Source organism: Manihot esculenta, chromosome 3 (genome assembly GCF_001659605.2).
Source record: "Manihot esculenta cultivar AM560-2 chromosome 3, M.esculenta_v8, whole genome shotgun sequence".
NCBI lineage: Eukaryota > Viridiplantae > Streptophyta > Magnoliopsida > Malpighiales > Euphorbiaceae > Manihot > Manihot esculenta.
Window position 1 is genome coordinate 20,520,999 of NC_035163.2, and position 18,566 is coordinate 20,539,564.

General features: G+C 40.3%; 1 protein-coding gene across 3 annotated transcripts; it reads left to right on the plus strand.

Annotated features, from left to right (window-relative positions):
* The first annotated feature begins 5,013 nt into the window (after positions 1-5,013).
* On the plus strand, positions 5,014-8,605 carry LOC110608037 (probable sugar phosphate/phosphate translocator At3g14410). Of its 3 annotated transcripts, none has more exons than XM_021747251.2 (8): positions 5,014-5,214; positions 6,043-6,150; positions 6,241-6,275; positions 6,389-6,501; positions 6,717-6,978; positions 7,095-7,360; positions 7,900-8,060; positions 8,221-8,605. In XM_021747251.2, the coding sequence occupies exons 1-7, from the start codon at positions 5,131-5,133 to the stop codon at positions 8,022-8,024; spliced, it is 993 nt and encodes a 330-aa protein (XP_021602943.1). In that variant the 5' UTR covers positions 5,014-5,130; the 3' UTR covers positions 8,025-8,060; positions 8,221-8,605. The 3 variants fall into 3 exon arrangements, with proteins under 3 accessions (XP_021602943.1, XP_021602944.1, XP_021602945.1); XM_021747252.2 differs by having other exon boundaries at positions 8,253-8,605; XM_021747253.2 differs by having other exon boundaries at positions 5,015-5,214; positions 8,189-8,605.
* The last annotated feature ends 9,961 nt before the right edge of the window (positions 8,606-18,566 follow it).

An 18,566-nucleotide genomic window follows, 5' to 3' on the forward strand; every position in this document is an offset into this window, starting at 1 on the left:
GAATACTGCCTTGTGGCCTTGATTTGTGGGACCAATGCCCGAGTGGTCTGGCGGGAATCGCCTTATGACCTGGCTTGGTGAAAACTGCCTTGTGGCTTTGATTTGTGGGACCAATGCCTGAATGGTTTGGCAGGAACGACCACCTTGTGACCTGACATGGTGAAGACTGCTTATGGCCTTGATTCATGGGATCGACGCCGGAATGGTATGGTGGGAACCACCTTGTGACCTGGCTTGCAAAGACTGTCTTGCGGCCTTGATTAATGGGACCAATGCACGGGTAGTTTGTCATTCCTTTTTACTGAAGAACATACCATGTAAAAATACTTTGTCGGCTTTATTATTAAAAGAATATCTTCTATTTGCATACGAGGGTAGAACTAAATTACTGTCAAAATGTGAATAATACTAGAATTGATATTTCGGGCAGACGAACCTCATGGGCGAATATTTTTTCAAGACTTATAAAGTTCCCTACCTTTCTGGTAACTAAATTTGTAATTTGTCTAGTTGTCTCAGGGGTTATTTCCTCAGACTCAGATTTTTGTGCTTCTTTTCCTTTTCTCGTGAATTTTTGAACGGTACTATCTCTTATGAGTTTCTCGATCTCTTCTTTTAATTGTCAACATTCTTCCATTGTGCGGCCATGATCTTCATTTGAAGGGACAATACTTGGTCTTGTCTCGTTTTTCTACATTCTCAAGATTGAGCTTGGGCGGCCATCTGATTTTTTTATCATTCTTTCTGATCTACATCAAGATACGAGTTTGTGAGTCAGTTAGCAGGGTGTAATTCTTATACTTACTCTGTTCGTCTTTCTTTCGCGAGATGGGGTAGCTCCTATGATCCCCTTCATAGGCTAATCTCTTAGACTTTTGACTTAGCTTTTGACTTGCCTTCTTGTGTTCTTTTAGTGCCTGAATCTCATCATCCAACCTGATATACTTCTGGACCCTATATATCAGCTGTTGGTATGTCGCGGCTGGATTTTTTATTAAGAAATCCATGAACTTAACGTTACGAGTTCCTTTCTTCAACCCCTCACAAGCTATCTCATGATTCAACTCTTCCACCTGTATGGTTTCAGCATTGAAACGATAAATAAAACTCCTTAAAGACTCGTCCTCTCCCTGGCAAATCTTCCGTAGGTCTGAGAAATATTTTTTGGGAGGTATGCAAGTGATAAATCTATATTTGAATATCATAGTAAACTATGTAAAGTTTTGAATTAGACCTAGACTTAGGTGTTGGTACTATTTCTGAACCAAACCTATGAGTGTTGATGGGAACACTTGACATAACATAAAATCATTTATATCTTGAAGCTGCATGGTCGTCCTAAAAATAGCTAGATGACTTCTGGAGTCTACCGTTCCATCCTATTTATCTAAGCTGGAAAACTTGAACTTGACGGGAAAGTTTTCGCTAGTATTTCTTCCGAAAGAGGCAAGACCCCATCTAAATTAAAATCCTCTTCCTATTCTTTTTGATATCTTTGTATGGCCCATATTAGCTTATAATCCACTCCTTTCGATATTAGAGATAGCGTATCTTTTGCTTCTGTAATTATTATATAGTATTTTCTGAAAATCCGGCGATGATGTGGCTAGCTACTTGATGAAGGATATCACCAGCTAATAAATTGGTAATTCCGCAATCACAGGCGAGATTAAAATTTCCCTGATAATGATAACTCTATGCCAAGACTCGGTCAATCGGGGGAGGGCGAGTTATGATGACGATTCAAGTATTAAAGTGTCAGAGTCTCTTTTTACTCGGGCGAGACCGTATTTCTCACTCATCAAATTCTTGCCACGTGACCCCTGTCTTGCAGTGATATGGCCCGTATTAGCTTATAATCCACTCCTTTCGATATTAGAGATAGCATACCTTTTGCTTATGTGATTATTACATAGTATTTTCTAAAAATCTGGCGATGATGTGGTCGGCTACTCGATAAAAGATATCACCAACTAATAAGTTGGTAATTCCGCAATCACAGGCGAGATGAGAATTTCTCTAAAAACGGTAACTCTATGCCAAGACTTGGTCAATCGAGGGTGTAACGACCCGGGAGCCGGACCGCTACCAGCGCTAGGATTCAGATCGACTTAAGGTCGCCGGAACCCGTAGCAAGCCTAACATACATCCTGTCATACCTGATAAATCCCATACATGATCATACATTTGCATAAAAAATTTTAAACTTTTCATACACCAAGCTTGACCTGTGCATGCACCATAACTGTAAACATAAAACCCCATGCTAGAGTCCTCATCAAATGCTCTAGTTGGGTCCACATTTCATATATCAAGCTTGGTTCATCAGATAACATCATTAAAAATATTACATATAGATCATGTACAAAAGGGATTACCACTACTGTTAGGGCCAAGCACAATACTAATCCATAAAACATCACTCTACTTTACATTACATTACATTATTTTACATTACATGTCCACTACTAATCTATTACATATACGTAGCCTTTACCCTTGCTGACTTCCTGAGCTATCTCTGGCCCTGCAACCTGGGGGTTAGGGGAAAGGGGTGAGCTACTAAAGCCCAGTGAGCAGAACCGTAAAAACAGATTATTGAACACATGCTTTCATGAAATGCATCACATCACAAATAAATCACATCAAGGATGGACTTGTCACCAATGACCCTCTACATAATCCAATGTGCCCGGCCCTCGACGGAGCTCCTCAGGACTTTCGCTTAAACATAACATAACATATCCATAATGCCAGGGGCGTAGAATGGGTCTCGACTTGGACTTTCTCTTACTCTGTGCCAGGGACGTAGAATGGGCCTCGACCTGGACTTCCATACCATATCATATCATATTATATCAAGGGTCAATAGGTCATCCAACATCCATCCACATCAACATTATATTATGCAATATGTCATATTCGTGAGTTCTAATGCAATACAACCTATTACATACATGGCATTTATGATGCATGAACATGCTTAAAAGTTTGAGTGCTTTTGAAAGTAAAAGAGTTAGGTTCTACTCACCTCTGGCTGACGCTGGACTGACTCTGAAATAGCTAACACTGCTGGCCTCCTCGGTTCCTCGGGTCCGATCCTACACAGGTGGACTCAAATGAGGGACCAAACATACTCTAACATGACTATAAATATCTCCCGAAAAATCCCTTAAAACACCATAGAACATACATGCAAAACAGGCAAAGGAAGGCTGGGCAGGGAATTTTCTGCGGCAGGTTCGGCGACCGAAGGTCCCTACAGATCCGAAAGTCAGGCACTTTCGGGGGCAGGTTCGGCGGCCAAAACTTCCTCCAGATCCGAAAGTCCAAACCTTCGAGGGTAGGTTCGGCGGCTGAAACTCCCCTCAAGAGCCGAAAGTCCAAACTTTCGGGGGCGAGCTTAGGCGGCCAAAACTACCACCACAGGCAGGTTCGGCAGCCGAACCTGGATTCTCCAAAATGGCAGAACCCGATTTGCCTCTCTCATCTAGCCACCCAAAACCTCACAACATGCATTCAACTATTTTAAAACGTGCATAAACACATTTTCAAGCATATAGGGACATAAAACTAGCCTATACCCCAACAAACATCAACATAGCATCACTTTAAGCATAAATGGTATATAAACCCTAACATTTTAGATCTACTCTAAACATGCATCAAAACCCTTAACCCCTTCTTAAAACTTGCTTAAAACATCATAAAAGGCATGGATCTACACTTACCTCTTGAAGATCGAGGGTAGGCGTGACCCAAACTTGGAGATTGGGAGAAATCGAGCTCCGGGGGTCTTCAAACTTCAAAACTTTTATCTTAGCTTAAAAGTCTTCAAAAACAAAGTAAAACTCATCAAAAACTCGAAGGGATTGAAGGAAAACACAAAATCAACCAAAGGAGGGCGAAATCTCACCTATGCCCGAAAATAGAGAGAGAAAACTTGCCATTTTCGGACAAGGGGCCTTTTATAGGTGGCTGGCCAGACCACCTTCGGGGGCAAAAGAGCTTCCGCAAGCTTCCCATGTTCGGCGGCCGAACCTGGATTTTTTCTCCATGGCTTTTTTCTTTCAAAACTCAATTTTTTTCTTCATTAAAACCATAAAAACATGTAAAAACATTTTATAAAAACATATTTTACCCTTCTAGAGGGCTCCGACATCCGAGATTCCACCGGAAAAGTAGGAATTCCGATGCCAGGGTCTAGCCGGGTATTACAGAGGGAGGGCGAGTTATGATGGCGATTCGAGTATTAAAGTGTTAGAGTCTCTTTTTACTCGAGCGAGACCGTATTTCTCACTCATTAAATTCTTATCACGTGATCCCTGTCTTGCAGTGACAGCTCATAGCGATTATCATGTAACATCAAATACTTTATAACTAATGTATTTAATAAGGTATTTTCTTAACCATAGTTTTAAAAGTAAGCTAAATTACACATATAATACTTCATAACTAATGTATTTAATAAGGTATTTTCTTAACCATAATTTTAAAAGTAAGCTAAATTATACATATGGACAGATTTAAGAAAAATTGGTTGATAATGATTTTAATTAAAATAAGATCAAGACAAATTATTATTATAAAATTATTGATAAAATTTTTTAAAAAATTAAATAATAATATAAATAATAATTTTAAATATATTTAATAGTAAAAAAAGAGTAATTTAATAATTTTATAAATTTTTAATAAAATAAATAATGATAGGATGCATTTAATCCAACATTAAAAAGATAAAATTTAATTAAAAAAATAAAAATATAGGATGAAATTATAATAAAAGTAAAATACAAAATTAAAATTTGCGTTTAACTCTATAGTTTATTAGAAACATTTTATTTGGAATTTCACTTTATCCTATTTTTAATTTCGGAGTTCAAATTAAACGGGTGTTAATTGTTGGGCCATTAAAACAAAAAACGAAAGTTCGAAGGTCCTAATTGAAAATGACCGACTGGATAGACTTTGGGGCTTTTTCAGTTTTGGCCCAAAAGAAAAAATGAAAGGCTCTTTTCAGATTTCAAAGCAAAGTTAAGCATAAACTTGCATCAGCAGCACACTCTGAGATGAGAAGAAGAGGAAGAAGAAGAAGTCTATAGTTTAGTTATCAGAGCCAAACAGGCAATGGCAGATCGGAGTAGACTCCTTACTTACGCTTACATTCTTCTTTACATCGCCCTCTCCAGTGGCCAGATCTTCTTTAACAAGGTCAAACTTCATTTTTTTTTCTTGGATTGTGTTATTAGAATTCCACTCTTCGAAAATTTCGGGACTCAGAAATGTTTTGTGTTTTTGTTTTTTCTTCCAGTGCTTTACAGATTCGTCATACTCCTTTTGCTTTCTGTGCTTTATTCTAGTTTATTCCTAAATATCCTATTATTTGGTTTAAATATGCATGCATTGATTTGTATTTTTAGGACATTTCATCTGCATTTAACAGTAAAACTCAAACATTTGTAACATGAATATCTAAGTTGAAGATTGAGGGTCACCATCTGTGTTTGAAACAGTTTAGGGGTCTGATTTTGGAGATGGTTCAGACTATTAGGTTATCTCAATGATCTTTTAGGAATTCAGTCAGCATTGAAAATTTCTGGGTTTGGTTTTTGGAATCCAATAAGGAAGAGCAAGGAGGGTAAAGATGATAAAGTGAATTCTCAGTTCACAGTCTCAGAAAATGTCAAACTATATACCATAGAAGAACTTATGATTTAGCATTTACAATATTGATACGTCTTCATGGAATTTGAATTTTATATTTTGGTGTGGAAAAAACTAGATGATTGGCATATGACAATACTGACCTGTGTCAAACCTAATTTGGGTAATTGCCAAGTAAAATAAGATAAATTGATATTGACTATCATCGGGTACTGTTAAATGGTCAAAGAATAGCAGCTTTTTAGATTGGAATAATTCTTTCATTCACATATGCTATAGGGTCTTTACATGGTTTTCTGATATAATTACATGCTTATAAAATGTTACTCCTCTTGGCTAACATAAGGTCTCTTTTCCAAAATTGTTTGATTGCAGTGGGTTTTGTCTTCTAAGGAAATAAACTTTCCTTATCCTCTTGGATTGACTCTACTTCACATGGTCTTCTCTTCTGTTTTGTGTTTTATACTAACAAAAGTTTTCAAGGTACTAATTTAATTTTTTATGTCAGTGTATCTTATCTCATTAATAGCTTTGCTTAAGCAACTTGTGTTCTTAATCTTGAGCTTTTCATAGGTTATGGAAGTTGAGGATGGAATGACACTAGAAATGTAAGTCAAACCTTATATTTCCTTCCATGTGCACTGATGCCAATACTCTCCAATTTTCTTTTTATCATTATTTTTATTTTTTGCCATATATCTGATGGATGTTCATATATTAGATATGCGACATCAGTTGTTCCAATAGGTGCAATGTTTGCAATGACTCTTTGGCTGGGAAACACTGCCTACCTGTATATATCTGTGGCTTTTGCACAAATGTTGAAGGCAATTAGTAAGTGTTCATTATTTATGTCTTTGTCCACTAAGGCAGACATTCTCAATAAATATTTATCAAAATGATCCAGATCAATTCTAAAATTGCCTATGATGCTTTTGTGGTGGCCAGTTAGATATTTGGTTGCTTAATAAGTGCTAGGTTTCCTTTGCACCTGTGCCAGCATGTGCACTTGTGGCATGATCTAATTTTTTTTCCATTGAGATTTGCAGTGCCAGTTGCTGTTTTTGTTCTTGGAGTGGCTGCTGGACTTGAGGTGATGAGCTGCAGAATGCTGTTAATAATGTCAGTGATCAGCTTCGGTGTTCTTGTCGCTTCTTATGGGGAGATAAATATCAGCTGGGTTGGAGTTGTGTATCAGATGGGTGGAGTTGTTGGAGAAGCCTTGAGACTTATTTTCATGGAGATTCTAGTGAAAAGGAAGGGTCTGAAGTTAAATCCTGTATCCGTTATGTACTATGTTAGTCCTTGCAGGCAAGTATTATGTTAACCTTCAACTTGTAATAAGTCATCTGGAAGCATTTGCTTCTAGTCTCATGTAGGGGAAAGTTAAATGTATGTCTGTGTTTGGTTGTTGGTTTTCCTTGCAGTGCCCTTTGCCTGTTTATTCCTTGGATCTTTCTAGAGAAACCAAGGATGGAAGCACATTCATGGAACTTTCAACCTGTCGTGCTAACACTGAATTCTCTTTGTACATTTGCGCTGAACCTATCAGTTTTCCTTGTGATCTCGCACACCAGTGCTCTGACCATTCGTGTGGCTGGAGTTGTGAAGGATTGGGTTGTTGTCCTGCTATCTGCCCTTCTATTTGCAGATACAAAGCTCACAGTCATAAACCTGTTTGGTTACTGCATTGGTGAGTAACACTAAATTATTTGAAATTATTTTCTTTTAGGAACCTATTTATGTCTTTTTCAATTATGCAATTTGGAGTCGGGCTAGAAATTCTCTTCCTGGAGACTGCCAGTCCAGAGACTAGGCCTAGGGGTGGGGAGGTTTTTGGGGGCAGACTTATCGCTTGAGAAATGATCTCAGAAGCAGACTGAAATGCAAAATTTCAAATAGTCTTATCGCTGAGTCAGTTGTTTTTGGTCAATTGACTCTCGGTCATTTCCACACCGTAGATTGTTTTATCATTATTAGATTAGCTCCGGCAAGACTGGATGTTACATAATACATCCTTTGGTAGTTCTCTTGCAATTGATCTGAAATCTCTTCTGGGTCGACTTAATAAGAATGATTATCTGTGGTGTCATTGAAAGTTGAGCTTGGCTGTCATTGAAACTTGAGCTTTCTCGTTTGTGTTGGGCTGGTAATGACTTTTCTTCAGCAAATTTTTACCTCTTTATAGCTGGTCATTGAGTATTAAATGTGCTAAACACATTTTTCTCCCAGCAATTGCCGGTGTAGCTGCTTATAATAATCACAAGTTGAAGAAGGAAGCTACTCGAGGTAGTTCTGATAAATCACAGCCTGCAGAATCCATACCATTGACTGCTTCGTCAACTTCAAACAGTTAAGATATATAGTAAAGGTTGTTGCCAAGACATTTATAGGTATGCAATAATTCTTCTATTACTGTTTTGCCCCTAATTGTAGAGGCTTCTTTTATTAGTATACCTGTTCATCTGATTTTGATAATGTTCATTCTCCAATGCAACAAATGATTGTCATTTTTTATTAGCACTCGGCCTTGTCAACTCATGGATGTTCCAGCTGTTCGTAATTTGGGTTAATTTTTTGCCCAGCATGGTGCTGAATCAAGTGGATATGGTGTTATATAAAGATGCCAAATCGAGAATCAAACTCATGAAAAGAACATCTGTGAAGGTTTTGAAATTCCTGATAATGTTATCATAAGAGGTTTATTTTCATTCCATTTCATTTTAATTTTTGGAGGTGGGAAGGTGCGAAAGTGGTAAAGCAGATATGGGGATCCCTCAACTGTTAGATATCAAAGTCTAGATATGTAGAAACCACATGGGTAGAGTGTATAGTTTGGATTCAGAAAGCTGATGTGAAAACCTGTAGTTTACATTTCAAATATTCATTCTCCTTCAATTAAAAAAAGAAAGAAAAAGGGTTTGTTATTAATTTTTCATTCTCATGAATTATCAAATGTCCCTGTGCAAAAGTCGGATAAAATTAGTAGAGAAATGAGTGAGAAGGGGAGGGAGAGATCAAAGATGAGATATAGGAAAGTGCTATAAATGATATAAGTTTTGGATATTGATTAGTATTTGATGTTTCCCTAGTGTATTAGCTATTAACTTTAAGAGTATGAAAAATATTTTTCCATCGATGCATTTTGATATGAATTGTTTCGAGAGTCACAAAAATAACAAGGTTTCCTACTATTTTTATTTTATTATTTAAAAAAAAAAAAAACTTATGTATATAATTAAAATCTCACACATTATTCACACATTATTTTCTGTCTTAGGCTTCAAGTCATTCATTTATCTTGCGGTTTAGAAATTATGTATATAATTAAAATAATTTGTTAGAAGTAAGTCTTATATGTTTATATAATCAATGAGTGGCATTCACAGGTTTAGTCTGGTGGTAAGTGCATCTGACTAAATACGAGAGATTTTAGATTTTACTCTCTAATTTTCAGTTATCCTCGATTTTCAGTTAAAAAAAAAATAAAAATCAATGAGTGATATGAGCTCTGTCAAAAGTTAAACCACCGGCTTAACAATCCAATTCACGTTTGTGTTTGCTGAACTGTTTGATTTAATTGATTTTCAATTTTTTATTAATGAGCTATCCAGTTTTAATTTAAGCCAAATTTAACTCAAAAAATAAATTGAATTTCTCTTTTTTCTTTTTTTTTTTTTAAAAAAAAAAGTTAATCCATTTGTTTAATTTGAGAGTTTAAATTGAAAATTAAAGTACTTTTAATTAGAAAAAAATGTAAGTTAGCTAAATTGAACGTCTTCAATAATACAAAAATTAAATTGAACATTTAGCCGATTATACATTTCCTTTGTTTTATAAAAATATGCTTGCTTTTGCTTTTACACGAACTATACAACAAGAGTTTAATATATAGTAAATTTTAACTTTTAATTTACATTTACGTCTGAACTATCACTAAAATAATAAATGAGATTATACTTGTCATGATTTCAAAATGCGAATTACATTTTACTCGATAATTTAAGGATAAATTTGAATTGAATTAAAATTTAATATTTTTTACTAATATTATATAGTTAAAAAGAACAAATTTAACATATTTATTAATTTTATTTTGAATGTAGTATAAGTTTGACATTATATAAAAATGAATTTTTAACCATTAAATTAAATATTTGGATCAAAATTTATACAAAATAACATATGCAAAATGCCATATTATTCAAAATCAGATAAGAGTCCTACATAAAATTACAATAGGATCCACCTAAAATTATGACAAATCCTCTTGGGAAAGCTTAACAATAAAAAACAAGCAATCCCAATTATGAAAATGAAATAAATGTAAAGGGAATGAATAATAAAAGGCAGCAGTTACTTAGCCTGACTTAGTTCAGTGGTTAATACGTCAAATTCAGTCCGGCAGAGTTAGGTTTGGGTCCTCTAATACTCATATCCCTCTATTAAAGAAAAAACGGTTGAACCATCTCTAGAGAACCAATGGTTCCTTATTCACTACCAAAGGAAGGGAAGGAAGAAATCTTGAATTTGAACCAACCAAAATCAAACTTAGATCAGTCTAATCAATAGGGTGGGTTGAAAAAAAGTTGAGAGAGTGGTTGTTGGCGTTCAGAGACGCAGTGGAGACAAGCAGCAGGCAATGGGCGGCGAAGATTGGGATGAGGTTTCATTGTCTTCCTCAGCAATTGGATCCAAGATTACAGTCAATGGGCGACGCTTGGTGAAGGAGATAAACAGAAGTGGAGCCACTTCTGTAATGAATAATAATCTTGGAGCTGTGCTTGTGAAGTTGGCCATTTGAAGGAGAGTGTTCAAAGGCATTATGGATTCAACAACAAGCACAAGAAGAAGAAGAAGAAGAAGAAGAAGAAGAAGAAAGGAGCTGGTTTATTTGAGGAGGTCGTAACTCAAATTTATAATGCAGAAGTTGGCTGATGGCTGTACCACTCACATGGTCGGTTCTGCGTGCGGTCTCAAAAGTACGTACGTCATTATTATTATTATTATTTATAAAAGTACACCATGAATTGACTGATATGTTTTTTTTTTATATTTGCCGATTTAACAATTTATTTTATAAAAATTTATAATTTTACTTTATACTTTAAAAAATTACTAATTCAATCACATGTTAAAGTGATGTAATACAACCATACATGATACTAAATAGAAAAAAAAAAGCTAATAAAGTTATATGTGACTAAAATATCTCCATATTTTATAGTTATTTTTAAAAATTTAAGGATAGAGTTATAATTTTATTATTCAAAAACTTTACTTTTAATTAATGAATCAAGTTAAATAAATCACTTTATTATTTGATGATCTGAGATCTAGAAAATAGGGTTTTACAATGGGTTCTGTAAAACTGGAAAAAGTTTAGAGCTAGAAGAGAGTATTTCTCCTTTTATATGTTTTCTTTTGTCTGCTAATGATGTATAATAGAATGTATGTCATTGGGCCACTTGTCCCTGTCACGTTGATATGGTTGTACGAGGAAATCAGATCGCTGCCCCATGCGTAACGGCCCCTGATTCTCCTCGGGTACGCGCGTGCGGATAGGCCCACTAGGCGAGTGGGCTGGTCGCCTTCCTTCCTCTAGGCTAGGCTGAAAGGTGGGATTAGAGCTGGGTCTAGAGAGGATCTGATCGCCGGGCCATAAAGGCTGGGCTGGCCTGATTGTGAGTTGGAATAGAGCTCGGTCTCAAGGCGGAGCGGGCTGGCGGAGCTGAACCCGGATCATAAGGGAGACTTGGTGGCCTCTAAGTAATGGGCTGATATCATGGGCTTGGCCCCAGACCAGAGTGGAGAAATCCAGTGGTCATCAATTGCCCCTTTACCCTCTCGTCAGTTATTGTCTGGCTGATGAGGGGGTAAATACCGAGAGTAATAATGACCGCGCAGCCTAAAGGACAAGTCTACTCAGAACATCTCTTCGTCTCATCACTGTTTCAAATTTCAAATTCTCTCTATCTTCTCGAAACCTTTGCTCTCTTCTATCTTCTGCGCGATTTGCCTACATCGTCCTTCTGCCCCAGCCACTTTCAAGGTACACTCTTCTCTTTGTCCTTCCATGGATAGCCCAAAACTTCCCGACGTTCTTAGAGTAGAGTCTAATGTCACTCCGTCTGTCCTAAAAAATTTCTTCTCTAGGGAGTATTTAGATACCCCTCTCTTTCGTATTCGGGCCCCCTACCCGAACGAGACGATCGTTCTTGCTGATCCTCCTCCCTCCGACCTAATCGATCCCCAAAAGGATCTTAGCCTGATCTTTTTCGCTAAACAAAGGGAGTTTGGCTTAACCTTCCCCTTTTCTCCTTTCTTTACCGGGGTCTTCCGGTACTTCAGGATAACCCCTCGGATGCTAGTTCCCAATTCCATTCTGTTCATGTCCTCCTTTGAATCTGTATGTCTGAGCTGGGGGTTCACACCCACGGTGCATTTGTTTGTTTCTTTCTTTCGATTAGTCAGAGCAATCCAGGGTTTTTATTATTTTTCCCCTCGGGGAGGGCTTTCAATCTTTCGGGTCATAAAGACTCAATAAAGGGTTGGATGGAGGGCTTTGCAGTAGTGGAGCTCAAGAAGGAGTCCGGACTCATCTGGGACCTAGAACTCTCCTGGGAGGATGTTTCACTGAACTGCAATGACCTGCCCCAGCTCAGCCTTACCGAGCAGGTCGGGTATCTTCGACTGACTTTTGTTGAAAGGAAGTATGACGTCGAGAAATGTATGTTTGTGTCTAATCTTCGTGATATTAGAGACGCGGGTACTTTACTCCACTTAGCTGTGTCGTTCTGCCTTTGTAATCTGTGTGGCATGTCATCTTATTTTGTATTGATTTTGGACTTTTGCAGCTTCTAACGCGAAGATGGGTCAGATCAAGCCCTCGAAGAACCTTATATTGTCTCGCGAGAGCATGAACACGGCTCTGGATGCCCTCCGGGCTGGGCGATCGGTGAAAGAGGCTACTGAGGAGGTGGCCAAGACTATTTCTACCAGGACGGTGGGTAAGCCTCTTGCTCCACCCTCCTCCCGAGCTCCCAAACCGAGTACCCGGGGAACCAGACCTGCCAGGTCCCACAGCAGCGGGCCGAGCTCGGCTATTCAGCCCCCTCGAGCTTCCCGGTCCCAACGAACTTCCGCTGAGGGAGCGAAGAAAGCTCCAAAAGACACCGCTATGTCATCCGCGGGCGCCGAGCTAGCGAGAGCGGACTCAACCTTGCCTCCAACAGATGCCGCCAGGTCATCCGCGTGCGCCGAGCTGGAGAGAGTGGACTTAACTTTGCCTTCCGGGGAGGCCCCTGAGGGGAGAATCGAGACCCCCATAACTGAAGAGACGGCTCCCGGAGGCGAAGCGAGGGTCATCCTTGTGGATGAGGATGTAGGGGAAGCTGCTGGTGAGGATGTTCTGGTTATTAAGGATATCCTCGCGAAGGCTGCCGAGACTAAGACGGTTGAGGATGCTCTTCCTCAAAAGGAATCCTCAGGTGTCCTCGAAGAGGTTTCTGGGGGGACGACGAGCAAGCGTCCTCTCCCTTCTGACGCTCCTGCCCCCGCTCCTAAGAAGTTTCGAGCTTCCAAACGCCCGGACCCTGCTTTGCCCCCACTCGAGAAGAAGAAGAACTCGGTGGTGCCCCTGCTGTCTACTTCTAACAATGACATCTTGAATGCGGAGGACATCACCCACCAGTCCCCGGCGAGCGTGGTCGCTGAGATTATTCGGGAACGGATGTTTGGTGGGATCACGGCAGCTTCGAATCCTCGCCTGCTGGCTCTTTCCGGCCTCCTGGCTAGCTTTACTCAAGAGCAGGTGGCCTTCCGAGCTCGGTCCAGAGAGGACCTCGGGAATATTGCTAGGGAGTTGCTCTTGATGGTGAGTCACGCTTGTTCCTTTTCTGTTTCTAATTTGTTTCTGCCTTTCCTCACCTTTTGGCTTTATTCGTCTTCCCTTCTACTAGGTCACAGGCATATTCATGGAGATGGATGCCCGGGATCGCGCTCTCAGGGAATTTGTAGACCGCCGTATAGAAGAGGCGTGCCTTGAGGAGAAATTATCCGCGACCAGCGATGTCTGGGGCAATCTCGCCACTGTCCGGGAAGACTACGAGTCCCTCCAGGTTGATTTGCGTATGGCCTTGGAGGCTCGTAAGAAGGCTGAGGGGGAGACAGCTGAGGCGCAAAAGCATGCCCAGTCCCTGGAAGCGGAGTTGTCTCACGCCAGGAGGGTTCTCAAGGAATCTGATGAGAGGGCAACTGCAGCAGAGGTCCGTTGTGAGGAAGTTCTAAAGCAGCTTGACAGTGCGGTTGTCGAAGCCGGTCAAAAATAACCTTCTTGGTTATCAACAATTTACAACTGCAGATAGTGGTGAAGGATCGAATCCGCAGAGAATTGAATCCACAGAGAATTGAATCCATAGAGAATTGATTACTTATTTATTTGTCTTAATCAAGACCAAGAGAATTAATTGAAAACACAATTGAAAGCAAGTAATCAAAGAGAAATAGAAACAAGTGCAATAAAAGTAAAAGGGGGGTTTTGAGATTTGATTTAACTAACAACTATTGTGAGCAATTAAAACAGTAAGTAATCAAAATAAAACAAGAAATCAATATGAGAAAAGTCTAGTTGAAGATATAGATCCACTTTGGTTGTTTGGGTTGATCATTGAAACATGGTTATCTTGATTGATTCAATAGGTTGGTTATGGGGGTGGAAGACGCTTCTCACCACCATGTCTTTCCTTATGAACAAACTGATTAGGGAATGTCCTCTAACCAATTACTAATCAACAAATTGCCAAGGAACGTCCTTGGGCCAAAGGCATCAAAACAATTGCCAATTGCATGAAGAACAAGAAAGATCCAAACCCTAGCTACTCAAACGCATGAGATGTTGCTAGATCATACAATTTCTTGGGTTTTTACACCAAGTGTTCTATGGACAAAATATTTCCAGCAATTACGGACTAACAAATATCCTAATCCAACAATCAATTAACTTTGCAATCAAGAATCAAGTGGCCAATTTGATCAAAACAACAAAGCAATCTTGGAATTAAGCACAATTGCATGAATATTGAATAAATCAAAAGCAAACACTTTATGTTCAGATCTCACAACCCTTTAAACAACCTTAGTTTCAACCAAACTTCAACTAGAGAGAAGGGTTTCAGCCACTCATGGCTGAACCAAAACAGAAAATAAAAGAAAAGAAGAAGAAAAGATGAAGAATGGTGGTGGGGAGGAGTGCCTAGCCTTCTTGATCAAACCTTGATGGAAGATGATGAGTTCTTGGTCTTCTTGAAGCCTTTAAATAGATCTTGAGAGGCTCCTTAGGGTTTGGTGGCTATCCATGCATCTTTTAGAGATTTGCCCAAAATGCCCTTGGTCTTATGTGTGCATGTGAGGGCAAGGAATGGGCATTTTGGTCTTTTAATTGCTGTCCATGGTGTGTTCAAGAAGATTTATGCACTAATGAGGAAGGTGGAGCCTTGATTTGAATTTTGAATGAGCATGGCACTATGTAGGAAACATGTGATCTCCAAGATTTGGCTCATTGAATAGGAAGGAGGCTGTTCGGGGGCACTTTCGACCGCCTAAGTTAAGTTTCGGAGGCAGGACTTTCGGCTCTGGACGCAAGGTTCGGCGGCCGAAGATGCCGCCGAAGGAAGGTGACTTTCGTCTCTGGAGTGGAGGTTCGACCGCCGAAAGTGCCGCCGAAGATGACTGGCAGTTTTGGCTCTCGAAAGTGCTTTCGAAGGAGGTTGAGTTTCGCCTCTGGACCGAAGGTTCGGCCGCCAAAAGAGCTGCCGAAAGTGGCTTTTCCAATTTTGGCACTTTTTGGTATTTTTAAGAGCATTTTCTCCAAATTGCTTCTTCACACCTAATATTTGCAAGACATGATTAAAACCACAAAATTAGGTAGAATAGGTGCAAATAAACATCAATAAGATCATGAAAATATGGACTAAAATATGCTCTATCACAGCTGTCCTCCACGGTGGGTGCTCTGCGTGAGAGGGACGAGGCCGTGAGCCAGAAAGAGGAGGTCCAACGCCAGCAGGAGCAGCTGAAGGTAAAATTTAATGCTGTGCTGGCTCAAAAGAGTGAAGCCGTAGCTCGGGTTGTGGTCTTGAAGCAGGAGCTGAGCAAGCAAGCTGATAGTGTTAAGGGCTTGACTTTGGCGGCAGAGGAGTCCAAACTTCAGAACCAGCAACTTTGCCAACAAGTCAAATCCCTGGAGACGAGGTGCTCAGCCCTGCTTGAAGAGGTCAAATTGGCTGAGGATAGGGCCCAGCTGGAGGTCGAGAAGCGTCTAAGGGAGTATAAGGAGTCCCACGAGCTGAAGAAAGATATCCAGCAGGCCGGTGAAGCTTATCTCCAGGATTACAAGAATTCTTTGGAGCTAAAAGCCGAGGTAGCTGAGGCCTGCGAGAGGCGACTTGCGGAATATAAAGCTTCTGATTAGATGAAAACGGTCGTATGGAATAAGGGCTTCCGCATGTTCATCTCCGGCTTCAACCGAGGTTTAAGGGAGGCCAGACAGGCTCCTTCCACTCCGCTAGCGAAGCTCCGAGCTGCTGAGGTGGACTCTGACGGCGAGGACGTTCTTTACGGAGAGGATGACCTGCCCTTGCCTAAGGGAACTTCTCACACTTCAGCTGGGCCCTCTGATAAGGACACTGAGCTAGGAGAAGAGGATGAAAGGGCTGCCGAAGATATCGAGCCTCCGGGGCTGGAGATTGTACCTTATACGGGTGATGGGAGATCTGAGCAAGAGGACGCCAGACCTCCCACAAGCAATAACGCAGATGCTAGTGTAGAGAATAGCAATGTAGATAGTGAGATACCTAGAAATGTAAGTCCTTTGAGGACAATCTTTCCTCCAATAATCTTAGATGATTAGATTGTGAATTTCCCTTCTCCTTTAATGAAATTTTATTTTTTGTTTATTTGAATTCTTTTTTGTTTTTCATTTATATTTGAGCTGTTCTTACCTCTACTTATCAAAATGAAACACTTAAACTATGTGCTTCGTAATTTTTCTAAGGAATCCACTGTACTGTCTTTCCTTTTTGCCTTCGAGCCCGTCAGAACTGAAATTCTATCAATTGACTGAACTTTTGACTTATAAATTTATCTATTTCACTAAGGCATTCTTATCCGTAAGCTTTTTCCGAGCTGGACTAACCGTACCTGTGAGCTCTGTTTTTAACAGTAGGCTGAACTCTCAGCCTACGAATTTTTATGATTCTTGTAAGGACATCCTCGTTTTTCTCTTATTACTTCGTTGCTATGAGCTTGGGCATACAGCCTTTGCTTAATAACAATAAGTTAGATCATGTACCTTTAAAGGTGATGAGCAGGGCTGGCCTTTTTGCTTTTAGTTCTGATTTGCTGGACTGAAGCTGGGGTCTCATCTGTTCACGCCATTGGATTTCTCCTCGGGTTGCCCCTTTACCTCCTCAGCATTTATTAAGGAGCAGTTACAGGAGCTGGTAGACAAGGGCTTCATCCGACCGAGTACCTCACCCTGGGGTGCTCCAGTCTTGTTTGTCAGAAAGAAGGATGGATCCCTTAGACTTTGTATCGACTACAGACAGTTGAACAAAGTCACTACCAAGAACAAGTACCCTTTGCCAAGGATCGACGATCTATTCGACCAGCTAGCAGGAGTTGGTTGTTTCTCCAAAATAGATCTGAGATCTGGGTACCATCAGCTGAGGATCAGAGATGAGGATGTGCCAAAGACAGCTTTCAAGATCAGATATGGGCATTTTGAGTTCCTTGTAATGCCGTTCGGGTTAACTAACGCCCCTGCAGCGTTCATGGACCTCATGAACAGAGTGTTTAGTCAGTACCTGGATCACTTTGTTATTGTCTTCATAGATGATATCTTAGTGTATTCCAGGAATACAGAGGAGCATGCCCATCATCTGCGGTTGGTTTTGCAGACCTTGAGGGAACATGGCTTATATGCCAAGTTCTCTAAGTGTGAGTTCTGGCTGAGGAGCATTTCGTTCTTGGGGCATGTAGTGTCAGAGGATGGGATAGAGGTGGACCCCAAGAAGACATAAACTGTGGCTAACTGGCCTAGACCCACTTCAGTGACGGAGATCAGGAGTTTCTTGGGTTTGGCAAGTTACTACAGGAGGTTCGTTCAGGACTTCTCGAAAATAGCAGCTCCTCTGACCAGACTAACCAGGAAGAATCAGAAGTTTCTGTGGACCGACCAGTGCGAAGAGAGTTTTGAAGAGCTTAAGAAGAGGTTGACTTCAGCACCAGTTTTAGCTCTGCCATCTAGTGATGAGAACTTTACCGTCTTTTGTGATGCGTCCCGTGTGGGACTAGGTTGTGTACTAATGCAGAATGAGAGGGTGATTGCTTATGCTTCTAGGCAGCTGAAGAAGCATGAGTTGAATTACCCCACACATGACCTTGAGATGGCAGCAGTAATCTTTGCACTCAAGATGTGGAGGCACTACCTCTATGGGGTAAAATGTGAGATCTTCACAGATCATAAAAGCCTGCAGTACATCCTGAGTCAAAGAGATTTGAATTTGAGACAGAGGAGATGGGTAGAGCTGCTGAGTGACTATGATTGCAAGATTCAGTATCATCCGGGTAAGGCGAATGTCGTGGCAGACGCCCTAAGCCGGAAGTCACTAGGCAGTCTATCCCACATCACGGCAGAGAGGAGACCAGTGGTGAAGGAGTTTTACAAGCTCATTGAGGAAGGTCTACAGTTGGAGTTGTCTGGTACCGGTGCTTTAGTGGCCCAGATGAGAGTGACACCTGTGTTTCTGGAGCAAGTGGCTCAGAAACAGCATGAGGACCCAGAGTTAGTGAAGATTGCCAGGATTGTTCAGTCAGGCAAGGACAGTGAGTTCAGATTT

What these genes read in the sequence shown, in the direction of transcription:
- LOC110608037 (XM_021747251.2), top strand. Translation starts at nt 5,131, where the DNA reads ATGGCAGATCGGAGTAGACTCCTTACTTACGCTTACATTCTTCTTTAC. An exon ending in GATGGAATGACACTAGAAAT is followed by an intron (nt 6,276 to 6,388) that starts GTAAGTCAAACC and finishes TTCATATATTAG; the next exon opens with ATATGCGACATCAGTTGTTC. An exon ending in CCTGTTTGGTTACTGCATTG is followed by an intron (nt 7,361 to 7,899) that starts GTGAGTAACACT and finishes TTTTTCTCCCAG; the next exon opens with CAATTGCCGGTGTAGCTGCT.